This window comes from Rhinolophus ferrumequinum, chromosome 16 (assembly GCF_004115265.2).
Source record: "Rhinolophus ferrumequinum isolate MPI-CBG mRhiFer1 chromosome 16, mRhiFer1_v1.p, whole genome shotgun sequence".
Lineage (NCBI taxonomy): Eukaryota > Metazoa > Chordata > Mammalia > Chiroptera > Rhinolophidae > Rhinolophus > Rhinolophus ferrumequinum.
This window is the reverse complement of record NC_046299.1, coordinates 13,513,499-13,538,697: the sequence shown is the minus strand read 5'-3', so window position 1 is coordinate 13,538,697 and position 25,199 is coordinate 13,513,499. Positions and strand designations below refer to the sequence as shown.

Genomic DNA, 25,199 nt, shown 5'->3' with positions numbered 1-25,199 from the left:
GCAAGCCTCCATGCCATTTCCTAATGCCCCAGGAAAGAGATGGAACTTCCTTGCTGGGTGCCCAGAGTTCAGAGTATATCTCACTTAAAGGTTAACTGGTTACTAGAAGAAATAGTGCACCCGGCCACTATTTTTATTTTGGGAAGGATTCCCACAGATCAGACAAAAAACCTTGTCATACAAATTCCAGTGTGTATGTATAGCTGGTTCCCACACTGTTTTCAGTTCTCTCCTTAGGTGTCACCTTTTAAGAGAGCGCTCCCCCCGGAACTGTCCCATATAAATGACACCCCTTTACCCTTTTTCTTACTACTTTAATTCTTTTCACATTACAGGTATTTTTGTGGATGCACGTACATCTATCTGCTCTCACTTGAAAGTAAGCTTCTTGAGGATGCTGAGTTTGTTCTGTTCACGCCTATGTCACCAGTGTGAACAACAAGACACACAGTAGGTACTCAGCAAATTATCTGCGCAATGAATCAACATCAGAAACCCTCCAGGTGAATAAAGAGTATTTAAGGGTAAGAAAGAATCAGCAATTATTTAAGGATAAGCATCAATCATCATGTTGGCCCGAGGCACAGTGGGGACCATTTTATTTTTAATACACAGAGAATCAGTCACATCACCACCAAATGCTGTCACATCTCAACCTCCACGACTAGAGACGGCGTTTCTAATGTAAGGTTTTATCCTTCTTTTTCCCTCATATACTGTCAAAACGCACAGTTTAATGTCCAATTCTATTGATATCTTTTTGAAATAAGGGAGGTGCTTCTCACTGCATGGGTTTTAGTCAAGGCTTCATGTTTTACAACTGAAAATACCTTATAGGATTACTCTCAGCCCCACCTAACTGAGTTTCACAAAAAGGCAGGCACCTGCCTAGGCTACCTTTGAGCTATGAGGAACGCATGTCAGCAGGTGGCCGGGCACTTACTGCTAGAGCAGGAGGCTTCTTTAGGGCTGGACGACATGGGCTGGGCACACAGTTGACAAAGGCAGTCTCTCCCATTGAACGTGACTCGGTCTCCGGGTGGAAACGGGCGCCTGGAGACAGAAAGACATTGCCCTCCAGATTATTCCAGCAATTTTATTCCATTTCCTAATTCCTTCTGCTTGTTGCCCTCCAGTGCCAATTCATTTCTTGCAGGAGCACCAGCCAAAATGTCTAAAATGCAGTCTTAACCAAGCCAGCCGGCTGGAGGTAGTCCAAACAAATAAACGTGCCTCATTTTAAGAAGAATGCACTGCTTCCACGGGCAACCAGAGAGTAAATGGGAATGATTCGCCTCTCCTTACTAGAGGAGGGATGTTCCAACAAGTCACTTACTGGGGCACACGCAGTAAAGTTTTCCATTTTCCAAACGGAAAATCCTTTATGAAAAAAAACATTTAAATGCCATAAATTCCTATTCAAGCTGAAGGCCCCTCCCCAAAAGAACGGGTTACAGGTCAAACTTTAACTCTTTCAGTTCCCTAGACCTATGCAACAAAGTCTGTTCAACGAGACGTGTCCTGGACAGTTGAATGGGTGACCTGAATGTATCATAAAGCTGGGACCGTGTCCCTTATGCAGCAATGTGACAATGCTGTAAATATCTCTTTAAAAAGTAGTATTATCTTCTTTTCAGAAAGATAATTTCCTTTCACATGAGACATTCACCAGTAATCGCACATTTTGCAAAAATACTGCCTTCTCCATGCATGCCATCAGTTTCTTCTCCCAGTTCAGCAGGCAGATAGCTGTGAACAAAAGTCATTAATCAGGAGCCGCACGCCAGTTTCCAGGCCTACTTACTTGCAGTTGTCCGATTTGCCCACGACTTTCATCAACATGAGTTTTCAAATGTGCGATTGTGTCAGTTGGAAAGGGAAGGATCATAAGCAAAACATCTCCACGCATCTGAGTCAGAGCAATTACTTAAGAACAAATTCAAGCTTCTTGATGTGAGTTTTGCGATCACAACTGCTCTCCCTCCTTGAAGTTGCCCTTCGGCTGCCTAGCAGTAGTCATTAACTGTGATACACACACACGTAGTAAATTTGGATTGAAGACAGCTCCACAGATGTGCCTGGCGCCAGTCACAAAGGAGTGTTTTAAACTCTCGCACCCCCCGACTTTAGAAGTACTGAGTTGAGGTGCTCTGCTATCCTTTTGTGGTGCTGTGTTATTTTCCATTGTTCAGATAAGGCCCAGAGAGGTTAAGTGACTTGCCTGGATTGACCAGGAGGGAGACCAGGCCACAGGCAGGTGCAGGTGACATCCACCCACTCAGAACTTGCTCTGTCTTTAATAATCAAAGTCATACTCGGCTGGACGACAGTGAGACGATTTTATCACACCCATTAATTACACCTGACCAAGTGCCCAGTCTGCTCTGTGAGGAGGGCATGAGGAAGTTAAGGGTCCACAGCAAACAAGCACAGGTTCTTTGCCTCCCATCAGGACCAGTGAGCACGCAGGGCACAGAATTAGCTCTCAGGAGCTGACCCTGCGCTGCACGACCCTGAGAGTGAGAGCACCTCTAACGTGTGCCCCCCAGGGCCCTCACATGCCTCACCCTCCTCCAGGCCCTGCTTCTGATCTGAGTTTGGATCTTTAGACTTGAGTCCTATATGGACTCACGATGGGACAAACCGGAGTCCAGTTCTCAACACTGGGCCTGGTCTCTTGAACTCTGGGTTTCGTTATTTCATAAATGAACCTTTCTCAAGGAGTTTCCCCCTTCCCTACGTCCTCTGCCCACATGGGTCCACTTCCTTCTGTTATTTGCACGGATGTGTGTAATACAAAGGGAACTGGATACCGAGTCAGAAAACCTGAGTCCCAATCTCAGGCTTGCACCGTTAACCTGGGAAAGTGCCTTAACCTCTGAGACCCAGAGTCCCTCAACAATAGGGACACTAATGCCGGCTTGATTTCGCGGAGCTGCGAAGAGGGTGAAATTAAACGCTACATAAATGCATTTGTAAGCTGTGAAGGTGGACTCCGAGGTAGGTAGCATGACTGTCATTTAGCAGTCGCCGTAGCAGCACTCTGGCAGCAATAGTGAGCCCCTCTCGCTGGCTCCAGCGTCCAGGGACAGGGCTGTCTGTCTGTCCATTGTTACCCAATTAAAACAATGAGCTCTCAGGGCCCAGGTCAGGAGGGCTCTTCGAGTTTACCTGGGCCAGGGCGTTCTGACCTGCTGAGTCCCGTTCCACTTGGGAACCCTCCAGAAACTACTTCATAAGCATGCGCATTTTTGGGGAGGGAAGGTTAGAAATGGCTCTTTTTAAAGAGACGCTTCCAGTGACCATCCAGGTTTGGGGAATCATCCGCATCTAGTCCACAGCCTCTCATTTTACAGATGAGGCAATTGTCTTGGAAATGTTAATTCACGTAAGTCTCAAATCAGCCTGGGAAACAGGACTGGCACTGGGGTCTCCTGAATGCCAGCCCAGGGCTTTTAACCGGGCTGTGGGCTACAGCCTGTAAAGGGAGAGGTCAAGAGGGAACTTTGCTTTTGATTAAATATGGAAACATTTTCAGCTCACGAATCCAAAACTTTTAACTTTTGCTTTTAAAAATGTATTGAGAAATGGGCTCATCATTATAAAAATTATTAAAATAACTGCATGATAAAATCTTATTATGATTCCTCTATCAGTATTACCTTGTTAATTAATTACATGAAATTAAATTTACCCTTCTGGAGTTTACATCTCTCTGGCCCAGAAACATGAAATGCTGAACAACAAAATAAAGCACCTTCTCTGAACTGTAGTTTTTAGAAACATGGAGCCAACGGCAATCACCAACTGTCATGGGGTTGCCCAAGTAGAACTGATCAATAAAGAAGCTGACCCTTGTTGGCGAATCTCATTATAGGAATTAAGCCCAACTTAAGTTCTATAATGAGTAGCAGTCAAAGCACAATAATAAATACACATCTTCCTACTCACAGTTCACAGAGTTTCCTTCTCTATGACGGATCATTTTATTCAAGCTGGCTTGTGCAGTTAAGATTTAACCTAGCAGATGACAGATGGCCATAGAGCAGGGATTGGCAAATTTTTCCCTTGAAAGACCAGCTCATAGATATTTTTTAACATTTTGCGGATCATATGGTTTCTGTCACAACCACTCAATTCTGTCACTGTAGCTTGAAAGCAGCTATAGATGATTCATAAACAAATGGGCGTGGCTGTATTCCAATAAAACTTTATTTACAAAAACAGGTATTGGGTCTAATCTGGCTCATGGGGCATAGTTTGCTCACTCTAGCTATAGAGTAAATTAGACTATTTTACACACACACACACGTAAGAACTACTTCCAAATAAGCTTTATCTCTTGAAGCAGTCATGCCATGTCCTCCCAATGTTTCACTGCTCAAAATCCTTCGAGATCTAGAGCTGCTTTCAGACTTGGTTTCAAGCCACTTGAAAATCAGTCATATTTTTAGTAGAGGACATCATAAGTTACTTTTTTATTACAACTGATAACAAAGTAGAAAGATAAAGATATCTAAGGACTCATCAGAAAGAGAATAGTTTAAGACTAAGTACAACTCAAGATTAAAGGTGTACGAGTATATCCCAAGATTTGACAGCAGAACCCAGCATTGCTCTGTTGGGAAGCCCTCACTTACTTGCAGATGGTACAAGCAAAGCAGTTGGGATGGTAGGTTTTGCCCAGGGCAGTCACCACCTCTCCTTCCACGAATTCCCCACAGCCATGGCAGCGTGTCCCATACATCCTCTGGTAGTCCAGGGTGCAGAGATACTCCCCGTTCTTTATGAAGAAGCCGCCTTGTGCCAGGTCGCAGCCACACACTGTGGAAAGATAAGTTCACATCTGGTCATGATCTGCCAAGCTGCTGGGCAGCAGTTGCCTTCTACCTCATGCTGTTAACTTACTCTATGATCTCAGCAGTTTGGGGTTAGGGGAGGGGACTGGTACAAAGAGCTATTTATTGTTGGGCTCTGATTTCTCTCTTGCCTCCCTCCCCTTTTATTTCCCTTCCTTTGGGAGCTATGCAATATCTCATACAAGTAAAATCCATTGGCCAAGTCTCAATGACTTTTGTGGTATGTCTAAGATTCGGAGATAATCAAACAGTCTTTGATGGAACGATACCCTTGGTTCATGCTGTCTCAAATATGAACAGAGCTGTCGCTGGCAGTGCTATTTAGGAAAGGTACCCCCTGCTTGCCCACACAACTCCTTGGTTTGGGCCAAGATTGTAACTGAGCTGAGTAATAAATTCCCACTATACTAAAAGCAGCAGCTGAAATGTCCAATGTCTATTTTTTCACACTCTGGAAATACTTTCCCATAGCTATAAAAAATTCAGACGTTTAATTTTCTCTTTGAGCAGTAAATACGATGAGCCAATTATTTATATATTATAGAAAGATAGAGATAAAAATGAACAGGCAAAAGGGGAAAGAAAAGGGATCTTGTCCAAGATAAAAAACTATCATCCGGAACCTCAGTACATGCAAAAAAGGATGCTTTGCTGTGTCTGGACTTTGGTGTCTCTTTCAAAACTGTGCAGCTGTGGATCATGGAGATAGTTCAAAGGAGAAGGTCCTGGGATTCCAGGGGCTTTGGTCTGTTCTACGTGTTCAGACAAAACCAGAGGAGGGCATAGCAACTTGTCCAAAAACAGAGCCTAAGGCGCCCCTGAGAGTAAAGATTTTCCACTGCCAAAGAAGTGGGGAGAAACAGCCAAAGCTGGAAACCTCCAATCTTAATTTCTCAATTCCCAAGGCTAGGTGACTCCTATACAATTAAGGGTCCTAGGCAAAGAATTCAGCATTCTTCTTGATTATTTCTTCAAGCTTCCAGAATAAGCACTCAGGTGGGGTTGGAAGGAAGTGCATTCGATTACTAAATCGCTTGCCTAAGGAGCTTCTAAAACTCTTCCAGCATTCCTCTGATTAGTTCCCATGACTCATCAATCCATCTGGATGAACTAGGATTGATTACAGTAAGACTCTGACTGGGAGAACTACTCCCCCACCTTCAGTTAGCAGTCTTTACTAACTGCCAACTGTTAAAGATATTCAAGGTGACAAAGAACCGACAAACAAGCTCTCCACTATCGTTTCCTTAGTCTTTGTTTAGATCAACACTCCACAGCTATGACCTCCTTTTTTGCAATTTACAATCAAGTAACCAAAGACGATGGCCTGAATCCACCAGGCCTGAAAATGACCACCCTATAAATACTACCGTGATCATACCACCTGGAAAACAGATCATTCGTCACCTGCTGCCTCCTCTAACCTGCCAGTGTCCCCACTGTTCTCACACCTGCTTCTTGCTTACCAAATGTGTCCGGTGGGCGGAAGGAATGCAAGTGTGGACTACCCTTACTCCAACTGCAAACTCCTTCAACAGCAATAGATACAATCCTGGGGGTCACAGAACAACTTAGAGATTTTTCTTCAATAGTCTTCTATGTATGTATCTTATTTTCCCACAAAATGACAAAGGACTTTATTGGTGAAGTATTGGCAAAAAAAAAAGGAAAGAAAGAAAAAGAAAAAAGAAAACCACCCCCAAAATCTGGAACCAACCTAAATTTCTATCAGTAGAGTGATAGTTAAATAAATTATGGTATGTCCAGCCGATGGAGCTGCTATTAAAAAGAGTAGATTGGATCAATATTTACGATCCAAAGGCCTGTCTGTGATATATTGTTAAGTGAAAAGAACAAATGTCACAGAGTAAAGAATTTTCATAATCCTATTTTTCAAAAGTCTGCTTATGATTTTATAAGCAGAACAAGGAAAAATGAGGTAACACAAACAGAGAGGTATTCAAATTGGTTGTCTCGAGAGAATGAAGAATTAATTTTTCTTCATATACCTATGTGTCAGCTCACTTTGTAAAAATGCTTAACTGTTAAAACAAACAAAATTTACCATTTTAACCAATTTTGAGTGTATAGTTTAGTGGCATTAAGGACATTCACATTGTTGTGCAACCATCACCACCATCCATCCACAGAACATTGTTCATCTTACAAAACTGAAACTCTGTGCCCATTAAGCAATAATGGGTACATTGCTCCTTCCCCAAACCCTGGGAAACACCATTCTACTTTTTGCCTCTATGAATCTGACTACTTTAGGTATCTGATATAAGTGGAATCTCACTTTAATAATAAGATATTAAGAAAAGTTATGCAGGGGCGGCCAGTTAGCTCAGTTGGTTAGAGCGCGGTGCTCATAACACCAAGGTTGCCGGTTCGATCCCCGCATGGGCCACTGTGAGCTGCGCCCTCCAAGACTAGATTGAAACAACTTGGAGCTGATGGGTCCTGGAAAAACATACTTAATTGAAAAACAAAGAAAGAAAGAAAAATTACCCAAAACTTGTAAACAAGGTAAGGGAGAGAAGCACTGTCTTCCAGTGTCAGAGTATTAACAGCTCACACAAGGATTATTTCCTTACCCAGGGGACTGGATCTGTGTTTGACAAACTCTTCACTACTGATTAAAAGCCCAGACTTTGAAAGTGGATAGTAACTTGTAGATTCTTGTCCAGTTGACATGCAGATGATTTCTGACCTGTTTTACTACACTGTTTGACTGCTAATCAGTTTATAGCTAAGCCTGGCATCTTATCCTGACATCCTTTCCTGAAAGCCAGAAAGCCTTTATAATCGATTTCTTTGGTTCTTCTCTGAACCAGCTTTTAACAACCTACTGGCTCCCTCATTAATGAGTTGAATAACTCTTTGATACATGTTCATTCTATATTTGTATGAGTGTCATATATTTAACTTTTGAAAATTACACTTTGACAAAGGGGTTATTCTTTTTATTGAAAAATATCTAACGGTGAACATTTAAAATAGTTTTCAAGCTTCGGTCTGTTTTATATTAACAGCTTAGCAAATATTTTTAACTGATGGCACAAAGCAAAACTTTCACATTTAAGTGATCACACAGTCTCATTTAGTAAGGTCAAACAAACGTCAGTAGATCTTTAAACATATTTAGATTTTCAACTTTGGGTGCTCTATTTGTCTTTGTTTTCTTTGAAAGTTAACATATGCCCAGGGAAAACCATAGATTCCTTTCATTAAAAAAAAAAAAAAAAAATAGAGCTGCCAGTGAAAGAGATGACTTGCTTTCTTCTCAATGATCAATTATGTAAAACATGCCCCATTCCAGGCCCCTCTGAATCTAGCTGTTTTGCCATCACTGAGGCATGGCTACAAACAGCAAACCAAATACTATCAACTAGTTAAGTAGGAATAGGTACATCTGTGATTTTATATAAAGTTGTGAAATTAGAAACAGGAACATTTAAAAATCTTAGAAAAAACAGGAGCTGCCTGTGTTGTAAAAATACCATAGAACAGGAGGGGAACAAAGTATGGAGGCGTCAAATAAGGGTGAAAACAGAACAGTATTTTAGTGGCGTGAACAGGGCTGCAGTAGCAACTATTTCCTCAACTTTCCAAAACCAGTGGTGAACATTTTATGTTGCAACTTAATTCATGTCAGCGACATTTCATCTGCCTGTCAATTAGTTCACAATACCCCAAATTTAGGAGAATAGGTACTACTTGAAACTCTGCCCAGAGGTGGGTTTGGGGGTGAAATGCGAAAGACATTTTCTTCACTTACATCAGTAGACTGAATATCTCTGCTGAGCTGCTGCTCCCACTTGTGTTTTAATCAATTCATACCAGCAAGAGAGGGAGGCGTGGTAAGCAAACGTGATCTATGTTTTCAATTCAGTTTTGAGCAACACAAGATTCTAATTGGGGGCCAGAAGCCTTGGGTGGGTCCTTTCATCTCTTTTCTTGGGCAGGCGCTGGTGTTTTGATCCGGCACAATGCCAGCTGGTCAGCCCATCGCAGGGCACAAGGAGTCCTTTGATCTTGCCCCAGAGAAGTGGAAGTCCCGCATGGCTGGGACCTGGGTTACCCTGGCTCATTGCTGATGATCAGGGCCCTGCGCTTTAGAAGGGCTCCCTTACCCATAGCCCAGTCTGTGCTCTGCTGTGCCCTGCCTGGGCCAGCACCAGCCCTGCCTCCTCCTTGGCCACCAGGCCCTGGAGTGGGGTGAGGCCTGGCGTGGGGAGGGGGATAGACGCAGACTATGGAAGTCACTGGCAGGTCAGCACTGTGACCCCCAAACACTTTCCATTCTCTTCTTCCGCGCGCTACGCCAACTAGACTGTAAAGAATTTTATTTCATCCGAGATGTTATTCTATTTATTTCCTCAAACCCTTTCTTCATAGAAAATACAAAGGTGGAGTTTGACATAGTAGCTTCCCAAACCACCAAACGTTCCATGATGGTGTGTGTCTCACTGAATCAGTTCTTGCTCCGAAACCCAGAGCAGTGTGTTTGAAAGTATCATGCACTGAAGCTCAAAAGAATACTACAGGCTGAAGCTCAGCGCTCAGAATAGCTGAACAGAGACTCATAAACAATAATGTGAGGGGGCAGCTTCCTACCAGGAATAACTATTTGCTAATGCATCATCCTAGAAGCAAATGCTAACCCTCAAAAAACATATTGAAACAGTGTTTTACATTAACTTCTAAATGCCCATCAAAATCAATGATCATTTCTGGGAAAGAAGATACTTAGAAGTCCAACCAGATGGCAAAAATGGGCCCCCAAAGCAACGGTTGTATTTAATTCAGAGTTTGAATTTACATTAAGTAAAGAGAATTGGTTGGAAGGGAATCATTTTGGAATCTCTTTTGTTAATAAAATCTTTGACTAAGTATGTACTAAGTTTGTTTTTAACACTAGTAAAACTTCCTGTGCAAACAAATATATATAACCAGATCAAATAACCCAGAATAATATCTCTCCCTCAATGTTTTTTTTGCCTTCTACGATTTGACCCATAACACAAAACAAGTATGAAATCCTCCCGTGCTAGCATAGATTACTGTAATCATCAGAACTGTCAGGCATACAGGCTGAACATGTGTATAAGGGAGGAATGAAAGGCTGGCCACGCTTCATAGGACCTGGCTTACCCCAGGTAAGCTTATCTCAAACCAGCCACATGTTTGAATGTTCGGCCCACGGATAAATTTCATGAAGATCTATATTCTTGCCAACCTTTTTCCCTCTTTCAGTCCCCAGAAAGAGCTGGGTCATGCATCTTTGCCTTTTATGAACTTCCAGGCACCAAGGAGACAGCCTCAGTGAGAGTTACATGTGTGTCCATATGCTGACGCTGGGAAAACAGATGAAGACACACATGCTTTGCTGTTTCCACCAGAAACCAGAGGGTCAGCCTGGGGTCTACGGACCCTCCTGATTGGCTCTTTTCCTCTAGTTTCTCCCCTCCACACCTCCAAATAAGAGACCACTTTTATCAAGTGGCTCTCCTGCTCCACTCTGCCAGATGCTTTGCCCTTGCATAGAAAGTCCCACATCTTCCAGATGTCCACGTCACCCTTCCCGAACACCAGTACTTTACTCCAGTCAACCTGACCCTCCCACACCCCTGCCAGATGGACACCTCCTGTCACCTCCTGCCAACGCCAGCCCTACTCCGCCTCCCTGGCTTCACTCAGGTTTGACCCCCTGATGGAGCTGACAGTGTCTTCCAGTTCCTCCCAGCTCCGATTCCTCAGGGTTCAGAACACTTGTGGACATTTGACTCATACTTCATATATGTTGCTTTGTACCTTATATTGCCATTGTGATTTTCTCATCTCCATGCAAGTTTACTAAAGGCAGAGACCGCTTCTTGTGCTATTTTATATCTTCCACAATACTTAGAGAGATGGCAAATCATTGTGCCTTTCCCCAATTCCATCTTGCTTTAGACCAGGCTGGTGTCTGGACAGTGTGGGTGGGGCTAAGTTCCTTTGGCACAGCACAAGGAAAGGGCCGTTAGGCATGACTTCGAGCCAGTAATCTGGTCTTTGCTTCAGAAAGTCCCTAATTGGCATCAAGATAGCGGTGCCAAGATAGTAACTCTACCCCCTCCCAACTTCTCCAGTCTTTTACGACTCTGAACTTCCTTAGCCACTGAAACTGACTGCAACTCAAGAACTCAACAACTCAAGAGACCATTTCAATTCACAAGTGGGTGTGTAGGCTCCCACAATGCTCTACGTTGTGGTTAGCAATACCAAGAAAGCCGATTACAGAGACTAAGACGGCGACTGGTGAAGTGCTTCAGGATTGAAAGTGCATGAAAAGGAACAAAAATGGGATCACAGGGTAGCAACAGAATAATTAAAGGGCTCGGAGAGAACACTTAAGAAAAAGAAAAGTAGATGGAATTGGGATTAAACCGCAGAAAAAGAGGCCAGGGTAATTATGGTCTTCAAGTCTACAGTGGGTTATTTTAAGGAAATCAATAATCAGCTCTTTTCCATCTAAAGAGGACAAAAATGGGGGAAAGTTTGTTCTACATATACCAAGAGACAGGGGTTAGATAAGCTTACTGCTATCACCTTAGAGGTGATTACAAATGAGAACAGGCTTCTGAAAGAGACTGTACCACATCTATGGTTAGGAAATATTTATGATAGCGTAAATATTCTATTCAGAATAGCAAGCGCGCTTATCCTTTTGGATAAGAACAACATGTTAATGTCACTTTCCTGACCTATATATTGAAGTCAAATAAATCACAGGGATTATTTTGAAATGAAAAGAACATCAAATTCATCATTTTACCACTTTCTCAAGTTCCATTTTGGAAATGAGATATAAACAGAAAGGGCTCTTATAACATATAAATTAGGTAACACAATTTTACTTTTTAAAAAACCATCTAAACACAGAAAACTCTTACTCTTACATTCAACCCCTCCACCCCCCAAATTTCATCCAATTTATTCCATGAAAATCCTCGCATTTTATAAATGCACACATTCTACATGGAATGATCCTGACCTGGTAAACATCTTACAAACCTTAAGATGGCAAAAATGGAAAGTGATCTTGCAGAAGGGGTGTTTTCCCCAGGCCCCTTCACAGAATCTTTCAAGACTAGTTCTTGAAAAGCATATTATAATTCATTGACACCAATAGACGTTGTAACTTAAACCTTCCAATAGTTTGAGATAAACACTTTAAAAATCATTTTGACGTTCATGGGCTCTCTTGATGGACTGTACGTTACAGAGGTCAAGGGATTTTTAAAAGCTATCAACAGGTAGCATTTTCCACATCTTCTAACACATACTAGTTAAGATTCGCATTGCTAAGTGGCAACAGTCTCTATTAAAGCATAATTCTACGTGAGGATTGCTGCCAATCCAACGCTACCTTGAGTGAAGAGTTTACATGACCTGATTTAAACATTTTCCACAGGCACCCAATATTCAGAATCCTTTTTTCAAATGACATGGCTATAAATAACATAAAACACTAGGTTCCATTTTTGAAAAGGAATAAAGTTACTATAATTAATGCTTAAAATGCCATCTTTCAAATGACAATGGGAACATCACGGTCCTATTTATTTTTGGTAGAAAGCTGTTTGCCCAAATGAAGGCCAATGTCAGCTTCAGCCACACCCCTGTCGTCACCACCCATTGTCTTGAACAAGGCAGCCCCTCCTCCAGACCACGCTTTTCAGTCCTGGGAAGGTTATTAGAATTTTCTGGAGCATCCATGCATTGTCATATCTTGCCCCTTCCTTGGCAACAGCCCCAGACCACTGAGCTCTAGGTGGACACTGCAGCCTCTGGCCACTCGTGTCCACTTGTCCTGCTACCAGCAACGGTTCCACTAGCCAGAATACTGCTTGCCACCAGATCATAGGTTTTTCAGGGGTCGGTACTGTGTCCTATAGACCTTCCAACCCTCCATGGCCTAGCAGTGAATGGATAGATGATAGATGCTCTATAAACTTTTCACATGGTAAAGATTTAAAGGCCATCAAGGGTCAACAGTCCCAGGTTGATTTGTGCAAAACTTAAGTGAATTTTAGGAAGAAAAAAATGCAAATCTGCTTTTTGGAATACTGAAGTCCATTTAGTTGACTTTTGTCACTAAAATTAAGAGATTGTTGTATTTTCATCCTTTGTCAACTCAAGCTTCTCTTGCTGAAGAGGTGGGGGGAGGGGCTTTCCCGACCACCTGCCCTTCTTCCCACCACAAACCCATGGAGGTTCTCCTGTTGCCAGCTCACCTTGTTCACGCAGCTTTGTATTATCCCATTATTACACCAATCACAGTTGCTAAATCATACTTGTATGATTATTTGGACATCTGATTAGCATCCTTAGTCCATTTGGGCTGCTATAACAAAATACCATAGACTGGGGTGGTTCATAAAAAACAGAAATTTATTTCACATAGTCCTAGAGGCTGGGAAATCCAAGACCAAGGTGCTGGCAAGTTCAGTGTCTGTGACACACTATCAGCATCTGCGTTTCCTAAACTTTCCCAATTTCACTCATGTACCACCTTCATTATTGTTGGCCATCATTTTGATCTACCTATTCTATTTCCCTACTGTTTTTTTTAAATCACTTTTATTAAGTACAATTATTTTAAAAGGTAAATGTATACCACAACTGTAAATCAAAACTTCAGTGTCACTTCCCCTATATATAAAGAATCTATAGAAATAAACAATAACCAGTATAATTAAATTTGAGCTTTGATACCATTGCCTGATCAAGGCATTGGGCCTGGCAGCTGTTTTGTCTTTGTTATAAAGACCTTCTGCTTCATGAAATAAGGATGGGAAAATGGATTGAAAATAACTTTTTCGCTGTGTGAGAAATTTTTTGTCTGGGAACCACAAAAGTCAAGTTCTTTCTTCTGGCACATAGACAGACATTAATTGAAATCAAGTCTTAGTGACTGAATTTAATATTTTGGAAACAATGATCTATAACTAGTGCACCACTCAATGATAAACCTTTCATTTATTCAGTTAACAAGTATCGATTGCCTACTGGAAGGTAGGCTTTTTTCTTAGGACTGTTGATACAAACTTCCTGCCCTATTGATGCCTACATTCTAGTGAAGGGAGACAGGCAATGAACAAACAAATAAACCATACACAGTTTAAACTGTATATAAATATATCTATTTATATATACACAGATACACACATACACATCTGTACATATCAGATGGTGTCAAAGATGACCTCACTGATAAGTGACACAAGAAGAGACCCAAAGAAAATGAGGGAGGGCACCAGGCACATATCCAGATGAAAAGGAACAGTAAGTGCAAATGTCCTAAGGCTCTTCGGTGCTTGGTTTTCAGAATGATCGAGCAGGCCAGTGGAGCTCAGCAGAGCCAGCCAGGGGTGAATAGGGGAGTAATAGTGGGGAGGGGCCTTGAAAATCAAATCAAGGTCTTTGGATTTCATGCTGAAAGACTAGGAAATTCTTTGGAAAGGTGACAGGATCTGCCTTTTTTTTTTTTAAAGGGTCACCTTGGCTATTGCATGGAGAATAAACTGCAGTGGGGTACAAAGACAGATGCAGGGAGACCTGACAAAATTATTGATCCAGGTAAGACACGATGGTGGCTTGAAGCAGGGTGATATCTGTGGGACAGTGATAAATGGTCAGATTTTGTACCTACTATGAAGGTAGGGCTGACAGGATTTGTTGGTGGATTACTTGCGGCATGTGAGAGAAAAAGAGGAGTTGAGAATGACTCCAAGGGTTTTAGCCTGAGCAACTGGGAAAAAGGTCTTGACAGCTGCTGAAATTAAAAGACTGGAGAAGAAGGTTAGGCGCAGGGATGGCGCTAGTAATGAGGCATTTGGTCTGAAATGCCTACTGCAGGTACTGAGAAGGCTTTTGAAGAGACCAGTCAGGATGGCAGGGGAGAGGTATAGAGTTGGTAATCGTCTGAGTACAGATAATACTTAAACCACGAGACTGGATGTCACTAAAAAGCGATATAGAGATGAGGTCTGAGCATAGGGCACTCATAGGAGACAGAGAGAACCAGCAATATGACTGGTTAAATACTTGCTTAAAAAATGTTTGAGAAAAATCCCAGCCTGCTCCCTTCTCTATAGTGTAAATACGCCCATAACCTTTGCTGTAACAAATCATTTTCTTAGAAAATTAGTTCTTTCGTGGTCGAGTTGGGTAAACTTCAGCAAGAAATAAGCTTTCATGGACATGAACTTAGAGTTGTCAAGAACTGTAGAGAAGCTGAGCTTTTACTTGCAGACTAACAAGTTAGCTGGTCCTAGGTTTATGAATGCTGGCAGAAGACATGAAACTCCTGGGTCAGAAGCAAAAGAGTTTATTACTCACAAAACAACAACAGGTACCACGAGCTTCATATTTGGGACTGGTTCTCTGTGTCCCTCAAGTCCCCCAGAGGCAAAAGATGCAAGTCTGGCTGGATGTTGCACTTGTAGTGGCTTTGTGTCACAGCTCAGGAACCCCAAGCTTAGGAAATGATGAGCTGCAAGCAAACCTGTCCAGCTTTTGTTCCAGAGATAGATCTTATCTTTATACTACTAGACAGCGAACTAAACTTAGATTTTTTAAATGTTAAGGTTTTGAATTCCAAGCAGGAACAAAATAAAGGCTCCTAAATTCTCCTAAATTACACTACTTGAGCTGTAACAGGAAGAAAACAAAAGAGATGTTTTAAGACTTAGCTGGAGTCTGGGCCACTTAGGCTAGGAGGAAGATTGCATTCTTTGAAGGGAAGACTTGTTTCTTGGGGATAACTATCCTGGTAGACTTACAGAGTAGAAACCCTGGGGAAATTTAGAGTCCCGATCTGACAGTGAGGGAGAAGGAAACTGGGGTCCTTGGGACAGAGGGGAGAAGGGTCTTTGTAGACAGAGGAAGCCCTGCTAACATGGTGGCAGGTGAGGTTTTGAATTAAGTATGAGAAATGGCCCTGGTCTGTGCTTTCTGCTCGATTTTCCTGTAAACCTAAACCTGCTCTAAACATTAAAATCCATTAGTTTAAAAAGACAAAGGAAGAAAGGAAGGAAGGAAGGAAGGAAGGAAGGAAGGAAGGAAGGAAGGAAGCAAGGAAGGAAGGAAGAGAGAGAGAGAGAGAGAGAGGAAGGGAGGGAGGGAGGGAGAGAGGGGGGGAGAGAGAGAGAGAGAGAGAGAGAGAGAGAGAGAGAGAGAGAGAGAGTCCTGGCCAATGAGAAATTTCTTCTGGAGATGGCCTGAGAAAATTAGAGCAGTTGTTGCCTATTCTGTGCTATAACTTCCCTCTGTTACCCCAAACCTTCAGTAAACTGTGCTCAAAATAGCTGCCTGTGTTAGTGACACTTTGGGAAAAGGAGGAAGAGGAGTCGTGTTCAACGTCAGGTGAAGCAATGCAAAAGACATAGCACTGATAAAGGGAGATAAAGAATTTTCGGTGCTGGAGGAAATTAGGAGCCAGAGAGACCCACAAGAATGAAAACCTTGAGGAATCTCCAGAACACTGCTGTCCTATGCTGTGGCCACACACTACATGTGACTATTAAGCACCTGGCATGTGACTATGCCAAACTGAGGTGCGCTGAAACAAATCATAAAGAATGCCAAACATCTCAAAACTTTTTATATTAATTATATGCTGAAATGGTAATATTTTGGGTATGTAGTGATACATAAAATATACTATGAAAGTGGGCTACACCTGTCCCTTTTTACTTTTTAATATAGCTATTAGAAAATTTAGAATTACATATGTGGCTCATATATTTCTGTTGGACATCAGTGCTCTAGAATCTTGGGGAAAAGGCATGAACTTGCTAGAATAGAAGGTATTAGGAACTTAAATCACTTTCTCTGGATATTAAAGAAAGGGGTGGCCCAGAAACTGGGAGACATCAGAGAGTAGACATTGACAGATTAAATATGACAAAATACAAATTTACAAGAATAGATGACATTTCTTTTAGTAAAGTTTTGTTAAATTAAAAATAATTCCTACTATAAGTGCTCTCAAACTATGATGCAATTTATGCAAAAATTCAACTTTTCCAGTACACATTGATAGCATGAAACAGAGTATATGGTACAACTTTCCAACATAAATAAGTCCTTGAATTTACACTCAGTCCTTGAATTTAAACTAGAAGAGAAAACAAGCAAGGAAGCTTCCACCCCACAGGGGCTAAATGAATATGTCTTGTATACCCTGCTGTGTTGAAAAGTGATGACCCACACCTGACACCAACACTTTGTACTTTCAACAGAAATACAAAATGCATACAGGGCTGCAACCATTTACAGATTGTATTTATTTCACACTGAATTTCCCCTGGAGCCATGTCTCGGGAAATTTATGAACAAAAAAATCAAACCAAATAGAATGCCTGACTCCAAGTGAGCCAAACTGGACGTAACCAGAAAATACTTTTTCTCTGACATGCTACCTAAGAGGCTCCAATGAAGTACCTCTGGGCTCTATGTTACACATATCGATGGTTATATGTTTGTGGAATGTGCAAACCTCAGACCTGGGGAGGTTTAAATACCACACAGTCTAACCTAGTCTCTTTATTTGCCAGACAAGGACGCGGAGCCACAGAAACACAGGTAACTTGTCTGAGATCACAGAGCTGCTTAGTGGCAGTGGCTGGACTCAAGCCACACAGAGTCGCAGAGCAGTCAGTACCCTGTCTGTGATGATGATGTTTCTTGATGACCAGCTTGGGTTGTCTGAAAACTGGGCATTTATTGGTACTTACTCAGAGCGGTAAAATGCACATGACGGCCTTTGTAATTTGTATCACGCTCATGGGAGTTAAGCGTATGCCTGCCCTTCCTCTTCCATCTTCTCACCCGAACTATACACTAGTGATCTTTCTCCTGAAAAGTTTATGCTCAGTGAAGGAAAGAGCCATGGACATCATAAAAGCTCTACCCCTCCTTTTTTTCATGCACTTGAGGGTGTCTAGGCCACCTTGAGTCTATTTGACAGCCCCTGTGGTCATGGATGGATGGCTTAAGATGGCAATGCTAAACCTTTGTACCCTAAGAGACTTACAATAAAACACGGTTTCCAGGGATGAGGGTGGGTACCATGTGCAGAGCACAGAGGAAAGCTACACAGCAGGCTCATAGTTTCGTCCCTCATCCATCTCTCTTCTTCCTTCCTCAAACCCTGAGCTCTTCAGACATGCCATCAGCTCAAGTAACCTATTTTTCAAGTAAACACACAGAAACTACTCTCTTTTTTTCCCTTACTCAGCCAGGCCCTGGCACCAGGATAACAGGTCAGCATATTTCAAACCAAGATGCCAACAATTATAAACCCCAAAAGGGACGCTTGTTAATGGAAATCAACCTCAAATTGGTAGCTTCTTGGATGGGAGGTATTTTTCTGCTTGGAGGTCTTCCAAGTGTTCTGGCTTAATTCTTATTTCTCAATCACACACACACACACACACACACACACACACACACGCACACACACGTCCGACAGGAACCAGTGACTAAGCACCTCAATATTACAAGTTTTCCAGCCCTCCTATAAATAATGGCTGTTGGGACAAGGTGACTTTGTGGTAGGAGTCCTCCATTTCTGAGGAAAAGAAATATAAAGTACAAAACACAGAATTGCATTTTCACTGCTCTTCCACAATTAGTTTCCCCCTTAGGATCCGGGACATCAGTGAACACCCAAAAGCCTGTGCACCATTGGTCTTGAGGAGACTTGGTTTCCCCTTTGAGTCTAGTCCAATCCCAAATTAGGGAAGATAAGTGATTCCTGGGCTTTTGAGTGCATTTACTTATCATCCTCATGTAGATTTAGGGGATGGGGCAGACCCCAAGGCAAGCACTGATTGTGACACGCCACTAAGCCAGGAGGCTGGACACACCATACCTTTGCAGGTGAAACATTTGATGTGGAAATGTTTGGTCTGGACCCGAAGCACTTCACCCTTGCACGGCTCTCCGCATTTGTGGCAGTGAATGACAGGCTTCTCGGAAGGGTGGTGCGGGTCTTGAGGGTGGGCCACTGAAAGAAAAACAATGAAAGATCTATGTGAGCAGAAAGCATTCCTGCAAAAGAGGTCATCATAGGCATGCATAAGTATCCCCATAATTTTTGTATCAAATGAGCCACATGTCGATTCAATAAGTGTGCATTGAGTCCCACCCCTCATGCCATAATCATGGGGGTACGCAGATAAATAAGAAAGTTGTGGCTTTAACAGTCCAGTGGGGCAAACACTGGGCATGTTCCTTTGGGAGCCAGCCATTCTCTCTCTTCCTCCCAAACTTCTCTAGGACGATATAACTGGGTCATGAAATATATGACCTTGTTTGGTTCAGTGTTTTGTAATATATAGTTGCAACATGTCTTTATCTTGATTTAGAAAGCACTTTTCAGCAAGGAGTTCACTGCACTGTAAATTCCTTGAGGATGGAGACCATTTCTTAAAGTTCATATTGTTCTCTCCATTTGCACTTCTCCTCCTTCCTTTAGCTCCTCAGAACCCAGCAGAACGCTCAGGCACCAAAGGATTTAGTAAATGTTTATTTACTGATTAGTGAGTAAATGCGGGCTAGTTTCTCGTCTATTCTACCAGAGTCATTCCTACACTTATCTTAGCCAAAAGGCCGACACAACATCAGAGTCATTCCCGATTTCAATTGGCAGCTCCTTTTACCGTTGGCTGGAGGCCTATTACGAGTCTCCTATTATGTGCACAGTTCCTGATACACACACTGCAGGCAGTATTTTTTTTTTTTAAAAAAAATTAATTAGGGACCACATGACTCTCTCTGAACCTCAGTTTCCTCTCCTGTAAAACAAAGGGGGTTGGGATATGATTTCAAAGGTCTATTCAGGCTCTAAAATCATGTGATACGGCTTACAAGGACTATTCTCTCAGTCTCCAGAGTACGCCCGGCAGAGAATATCGCCAGTGCCCTGCAGAAATAGGATTTATAGCCTCCCCTGCCCAGAGGGCTGAGGGAGACGTCAGCGTGAGGACACCTGTGGCCTGAAGCTAACCAAGGGTCTTCATTCAAGTTGCAGTTGCTCCAGCCAGAGAAGGCGGAGGCCCTTTTTGCCATTAAGTTAATTTTCTGATCTGGGTCCTCAGAAGGTGGAACCATGTGATATATAAAAACGTATTACATAAGTAGCTACGTGAGCGTGATATGAGACAAGAACAATGAACCTAAAATTAATCAACCAACACAAAGAACAAAGATGATTTTTTCCCCTCTCAAACAGTAACACCGAGGTGGGCAGGGGGAGATGTGGGCAGATGTTGCTGAAACTTCATTTCGAAAAGCACCTCCAGAAGGAGCTCGCCATACACCACAAGCATAATAGCACATTGTTTCTCACAGACCACTGCCACACTCTCATTTCGCCTGGAAAGAGTTTGAACAGGACAGTCCAAATAATCCATTACCAGCTAAAGCCTGAGAAACAAGGTTCTTCTTGTGAGGTTGAGACTAGGAGCAGATATAGTTTCGGGTTAAACACCTGATCCGAGTTCTCTGCTGGACCCCAGGAGTGTCCGGCAAAGGGACCAACATTGCGATACACCTGCACTTCCTTATCTAGCTGCTGGGATCTCTCTTGGAAACCTGTGTTTACAAGAGCCAGTGTATCTAAAGGAATGAAGGAGGGGCATCCTTTCAAGATCTCTAAACAACCACTGACTTTTAAAGTGAAGTGTAAACAAGGCCAAAAATCTATTCACCTGAGCATTAAAAAAACAGCTTTACTTAACAATATATGCTTCAGGTGCTAGTGGAAATTATGTGAGGTTTTCTTTTTAAGTTAATCCCTGCTTTCTATAAGAACAGAGGAAAGTAATATTTATTGAGCATTACTAAATGCCAAGTATGGAGCTAGGTGTTTACACACAGCCTCTCTCTCTCTCTAATATTGTTCCCATTTGACAGATGGGAAAATAGAGCCTGCGAGAGGTTCAAGAGTCTACCCAAGTAATGGTAAGTGGAAGCTCAAAGATCTACACCCAGGCCTTCCTGACCCAAGCTCATGTTTCTCCCGTGCTATTTGTCTAAATCAGAAAATTGTCGTAAGTCAGGTGACGATTCTTATGAGTCAGACAACAATTTATTTAGCTGAGCTCAAGTGCAGTTCTAGAAGCAGCAGCTAGGTAGGACCCAGCTTACAAAGGGAACACACATAGTGTGTGCGATGGTGTCACTAGTTGGGCATGGTGCCCACGTGGCAATCCCCAAGGTGGCTCTGCCTATGCCCCCGTCTGAAGCCCCATGCCTGCCTCGTATTGAAATGCAGATTCTTCAGCCCTGCTGACCTGAGCTGGGTGATCATTTCAGTGAGTTCCTCAGATGATTCTTACACATACTATAATTTAAGTGTTATTTCTTAGAATTTAAACAATAAGACGCAGCAAGTTACAGACCAGAGTGAGAATGAAAGAAATGATCCTGAAGACCATCCTCTTCAGAAACAACGTTGAACTTAATGGATCTCTTGACCATAAGGGAGAACGCATGTTTGGATGAGAAGCTGCACCGCAGTTTCCTTTGACACTTGAATTTTTTATAGCTAAGCGAGCAAGCCATGCTGAGTAATGATGAGGGAAGGAAAATATCATTTCACTTCTTGGCTCTTCGCTTTGTCTGAACGAAGGTGCCAGAGTAATTGCTGGCACCAGCCACAAAGGTCAGCGTTGGGATCAGCATCTGTATTTTGCAAGCATCTCCCTTTGGAAATATAGATTGCACTGCAAAGTCCTCCATGCCCACAGACGACCTTTGCTTTCACCCCAGGATGGGCAGACACTCTGTCGTGATTACTTGCCTTTCCATCATCCATCAGCCTAAGCAGACACATGTCAGGACAACCCACTATGAAGACATGGGCTGTTCTTATTAGAGAAGGACAGAACCAAAGACCAAAAGAGACTCTATGTTTATTTCATCCCAACTCAAATCAGCGTAGACAAAAGAATCTCTTCATTTTTAAAAGTTAATAAAGAGTTTCGTTTTACATAACAGCCTTTGGCAGTTTGGTTAATGCCGAATGTATGTTCCTTGGCTCAATTCTACATTTTTGAAATATGCTGAGTTAGTTGCTATGTAGCAATGACAGTAATTCCACACTGCTCGTATTTGCCAGCTGGCTCTGTTGCTAATTTTTACTTGGTCACTCCACCTTTCAGAGCCTGGGTGGTCCCCATTTATTCTACTGATAGGGAAACTGAAGCGCAAAGAGCTTACTTACATTCTTTGCCCAAATTTACTAGCAAATTCTCGGCAGGGGTGCACTTAGCTCTGGGGCTTCCCAACTCTTTGTACTGGATGGACCACGTAGTCAGTGATTTACCCTGAAACTTGGGCTGACATGCTTAAAAATCTTCCGTGGCTCATCAATTCATTGTTGAAGCAAGAGTGGTGCAATGAAAACCAAAAGGCATGGTTGCAGACACTCTGAATAACGAGGAAATACATGAAGAACCAAGGGCCGATGTGCCTGAAAAGGTAAAGGGATACCTTCACTGCAAAATATCTAGTTTGGAGGGTTTCTGGCTACTCAGATAAAATAGCATATCGCAAGGCTGAGAAGCTGCACAGTGTTTTTCACAGTCAGGCAAAGCAGGTCATATCCCTGAAACTCAGTGCCGGACAGGAACCAAAAGTTCCATTTTGGATGCATTACTTTTGAAATGCCTGTTAGACAGCTCAGGTGAGGAGACTGGGGCATTGAAACCATTAAAGAAACCCCAGGAACCTTCAGTGCCCCCGAGCAGAGGCCATTACAGACTGTAAGAGGAAGGCCACCAAGATTTACCTGAAATCTATGTAATTTTACTAACAGTTGTCACCCCAATACATTTTTAAAAAATTAAAAAAAAAAAAAGATTAGGCAGAGCCTTTCCTTCTCATACAGAAGCAGCCACATCTGGCCCCAGCTACCTCCGTCCGAGGGACACGGCAGTAGAGCACCAGAAACACAACATTTGAGCAAGCATAGTTGAAATAAAAGTCTCCTTAGCAGGTGACAGAGTACTCAGTATGAATGAATTAGAACGTGCCCCAGGTGATATGCATCTCCCAGATAATCTCCCCTCCCAGGGGCCCTTCTCTCTCAGTAGCTCCATCACTCCCTCCATCGGCCTTCGAAACTACACCCTGCTGTAGGTGTGATGGCTTTCACAGCCCTTACAGCGGCACCGTCTCCTTTCACTCGCCCAAGAGCTCTGTGAGGAGGAAGAACAGGAACTGTCAACTCCATTTTCCAAACAGGCAAACTGAGACTCAGAGGAACAAAGGTGACAACTCATCCAAGGTGACAGCCAGGCAGTAAACGAATGCAGTGCTCTTCATACCCAAGCAATCCCCCAATCACCGACGTCTGGGACCTGGTAGTCATGCTTGATCCCACCCTCTTTTTCATCTCCCACTAAATTCTATCCACTCTTACATCCCTTAGTCATCCCTTCTCTCACCACCATGAATCCAGCCCTCACCCACTTTTTCTCAGATTGCTGCGAGCTTCCTACTCCCTGGCTCCTTCTTCTCCAAGGCAAAGAGTAGTCCACTCCCCACTCCTCAAGTGTGGGCTGCGCTTCGTGGCGTCTTTCCAAAGAGCACAGTATGGAAAGGGGGCGGAAAAGTAACTTTACAGTGGACAAATCTGACAAATACTCCCTCGGTCAGGTGTTCAACGTCTATAGTGACAGTCATGCTGATAGTATGTAATTTGATATGATGTAATAAAAACTGGCACTTTGCCTGTGTGATCCTTCCAAAAAACCCCATAATCCTAGTCCCCATAATCATGAGAGAATTCCCAAATTGAGGGACATTCTACAAAACCTGACCGGTACTCTTCACAATTGTCAACGTCAGGAAAAACAAGGAGGAAAATCCTCTTCTGACATGACGACTAAATGTAATGTGGTATCCTGGATGGAATCCCAGAACAGAAAAAGAACATCAGATGAAAACTAAAGAAATAGGAATAAAGTACGAACTTTCGTTAACAATGGATCGATATTGGTTCATTAATTATAAAAAAGTATGTTAATGGAAGCTGTGACTAATGTAGGCAACCAGGTGTCGGGCATATGGAAACTCTGCACTACCTTCTCCAGTATTTTCTGTAAGTCTAAAACTGTTCTAAAAAAAATAGAGTTTATTAAAATAAAAACAAAGAAACTTCTGATAGCTCTCTTAGCCCCAGTCCATCAAGTCTCAAGTTCTCTGCCTAGCTTTAGAGATCTTCAGTAACATGGCCCACACTAGCTATTTAGGTATCTAAGGAGGAACTATACTCGTTGAGTACTTGTCACTGTGCTAAGTGGTGTGAAAGCGGGGAGGCCAACCCTAAAGCACCCACACTAACACACCCTATTTGTGTCATATCCAAGTGCCCCTTTCATTGGGCCTGCTGACCACCTGCTGGGCTGTGACCTTCATCTCGCCAATGCCTTCACTCCCATGCTATGCCACCAAATGGTTTCTCCTTTCACCTACCTGTCCAGATCAAACTTGACCCACAGGGCCCAGCCCACGTCCTGGCTCCTCTCTGAAGCTTTCACTACAGCTTCTGTTGATGCCGTATTTTATTCTCTCCCAAGCCCTTCAGCACTAAATACTGTACTATGCTGTCACCCAGCATTTAATTCTCTCTTGTTTTGTGTTTATTTTGCTTTTCTTTCACAATGCATCAACCCTGGCCCTACAAAATCACACACCCAGTGGTCAGTTGCCCCACATTTCTGGGATACTTCTGATTTCACATAGGAAACAATCTGAGTTCGTACCTCTGGACGTCTCAGTTCAATGTTGGATCAGGGAGAATATGGTCACCACCCAATACCACTACTGAGGCATCTCCCACACGAAGCTACAGAATCCTGAGTTTATGATATCTCAATAAATAACTCCGATTATAACACCATTATACTATTATTGTACCAGGTACAATTTGTTGAGCACTTACTATGTCCCAGGCATTGTGATAGCTAATTTATATCCACAATCACAGGTAATCCTCACACAGGCCTATTGGGGGTGCTGTCTTATCATTCCTGTATTGCACATGAGGACAACATCAAGACTGGCTTGAACAGCTTGTTCAAGTTCACACAGTTCACCAGTGTGACTCCAAAGCCCACACTCTGAAGCACTGTGGAGGGGATTTCCGCAAGAAAGTCTTATCCAGCCCAGAAGGAAATCAAGCTCGTGCAATGTACTAAATTCTGATTATACAGCTCAGAAGCAGTGAACACTTGGCTGCATAATCCCAAAGGTTACACCTGCCAGTAAATAAGC

At 42.7% G+C, this 25,199-nt stretch overlaps 1 protein-coding gene and 1 non-coding gene across 20 annotated transcripts in view; one reads left to right on the top strand and one right to left on the bottom strand.

The window, feature by feature from the left end:
* ABLIM1 (actin binding LIM protein 1) overlaps nt 1-25,199 on the bottom strand; it is a 265,320-nt gene that overhangs the window by 116,909 nt on the left and 123,212 nt on the right. For all 19 annotated transcript variants that reach the window (XM_033130195.1, XM_033130191.1, XM_033130208.1 and 16 more), the window contains 3 exons: nt 18,787-18,921; nt 4,641-4,824; nt 944-1,053 (listed from right to left, as the gene is read on the bottom strand). In XM_033130195.1, the coding sequence (XP_032986086.1) occupies nt 944-1,053; nt 4,641-4,824; nt 18,787-18,921 (429 nt within the window). Of the gene's footprint in view, nt 1-943; nt 1,054-4,640; nt 4,825-18,786; nt 18,922-25,199 lie in introns of those variants that run through there.
* On the top strand, nt 7,196-7,269 carry TRNAM-CAU (transfer RNA methionine (anticodon CAU)). Its single transcript has one exon. It is a non-coding gene; the product is annotated as a tRNA-Met (tRNA).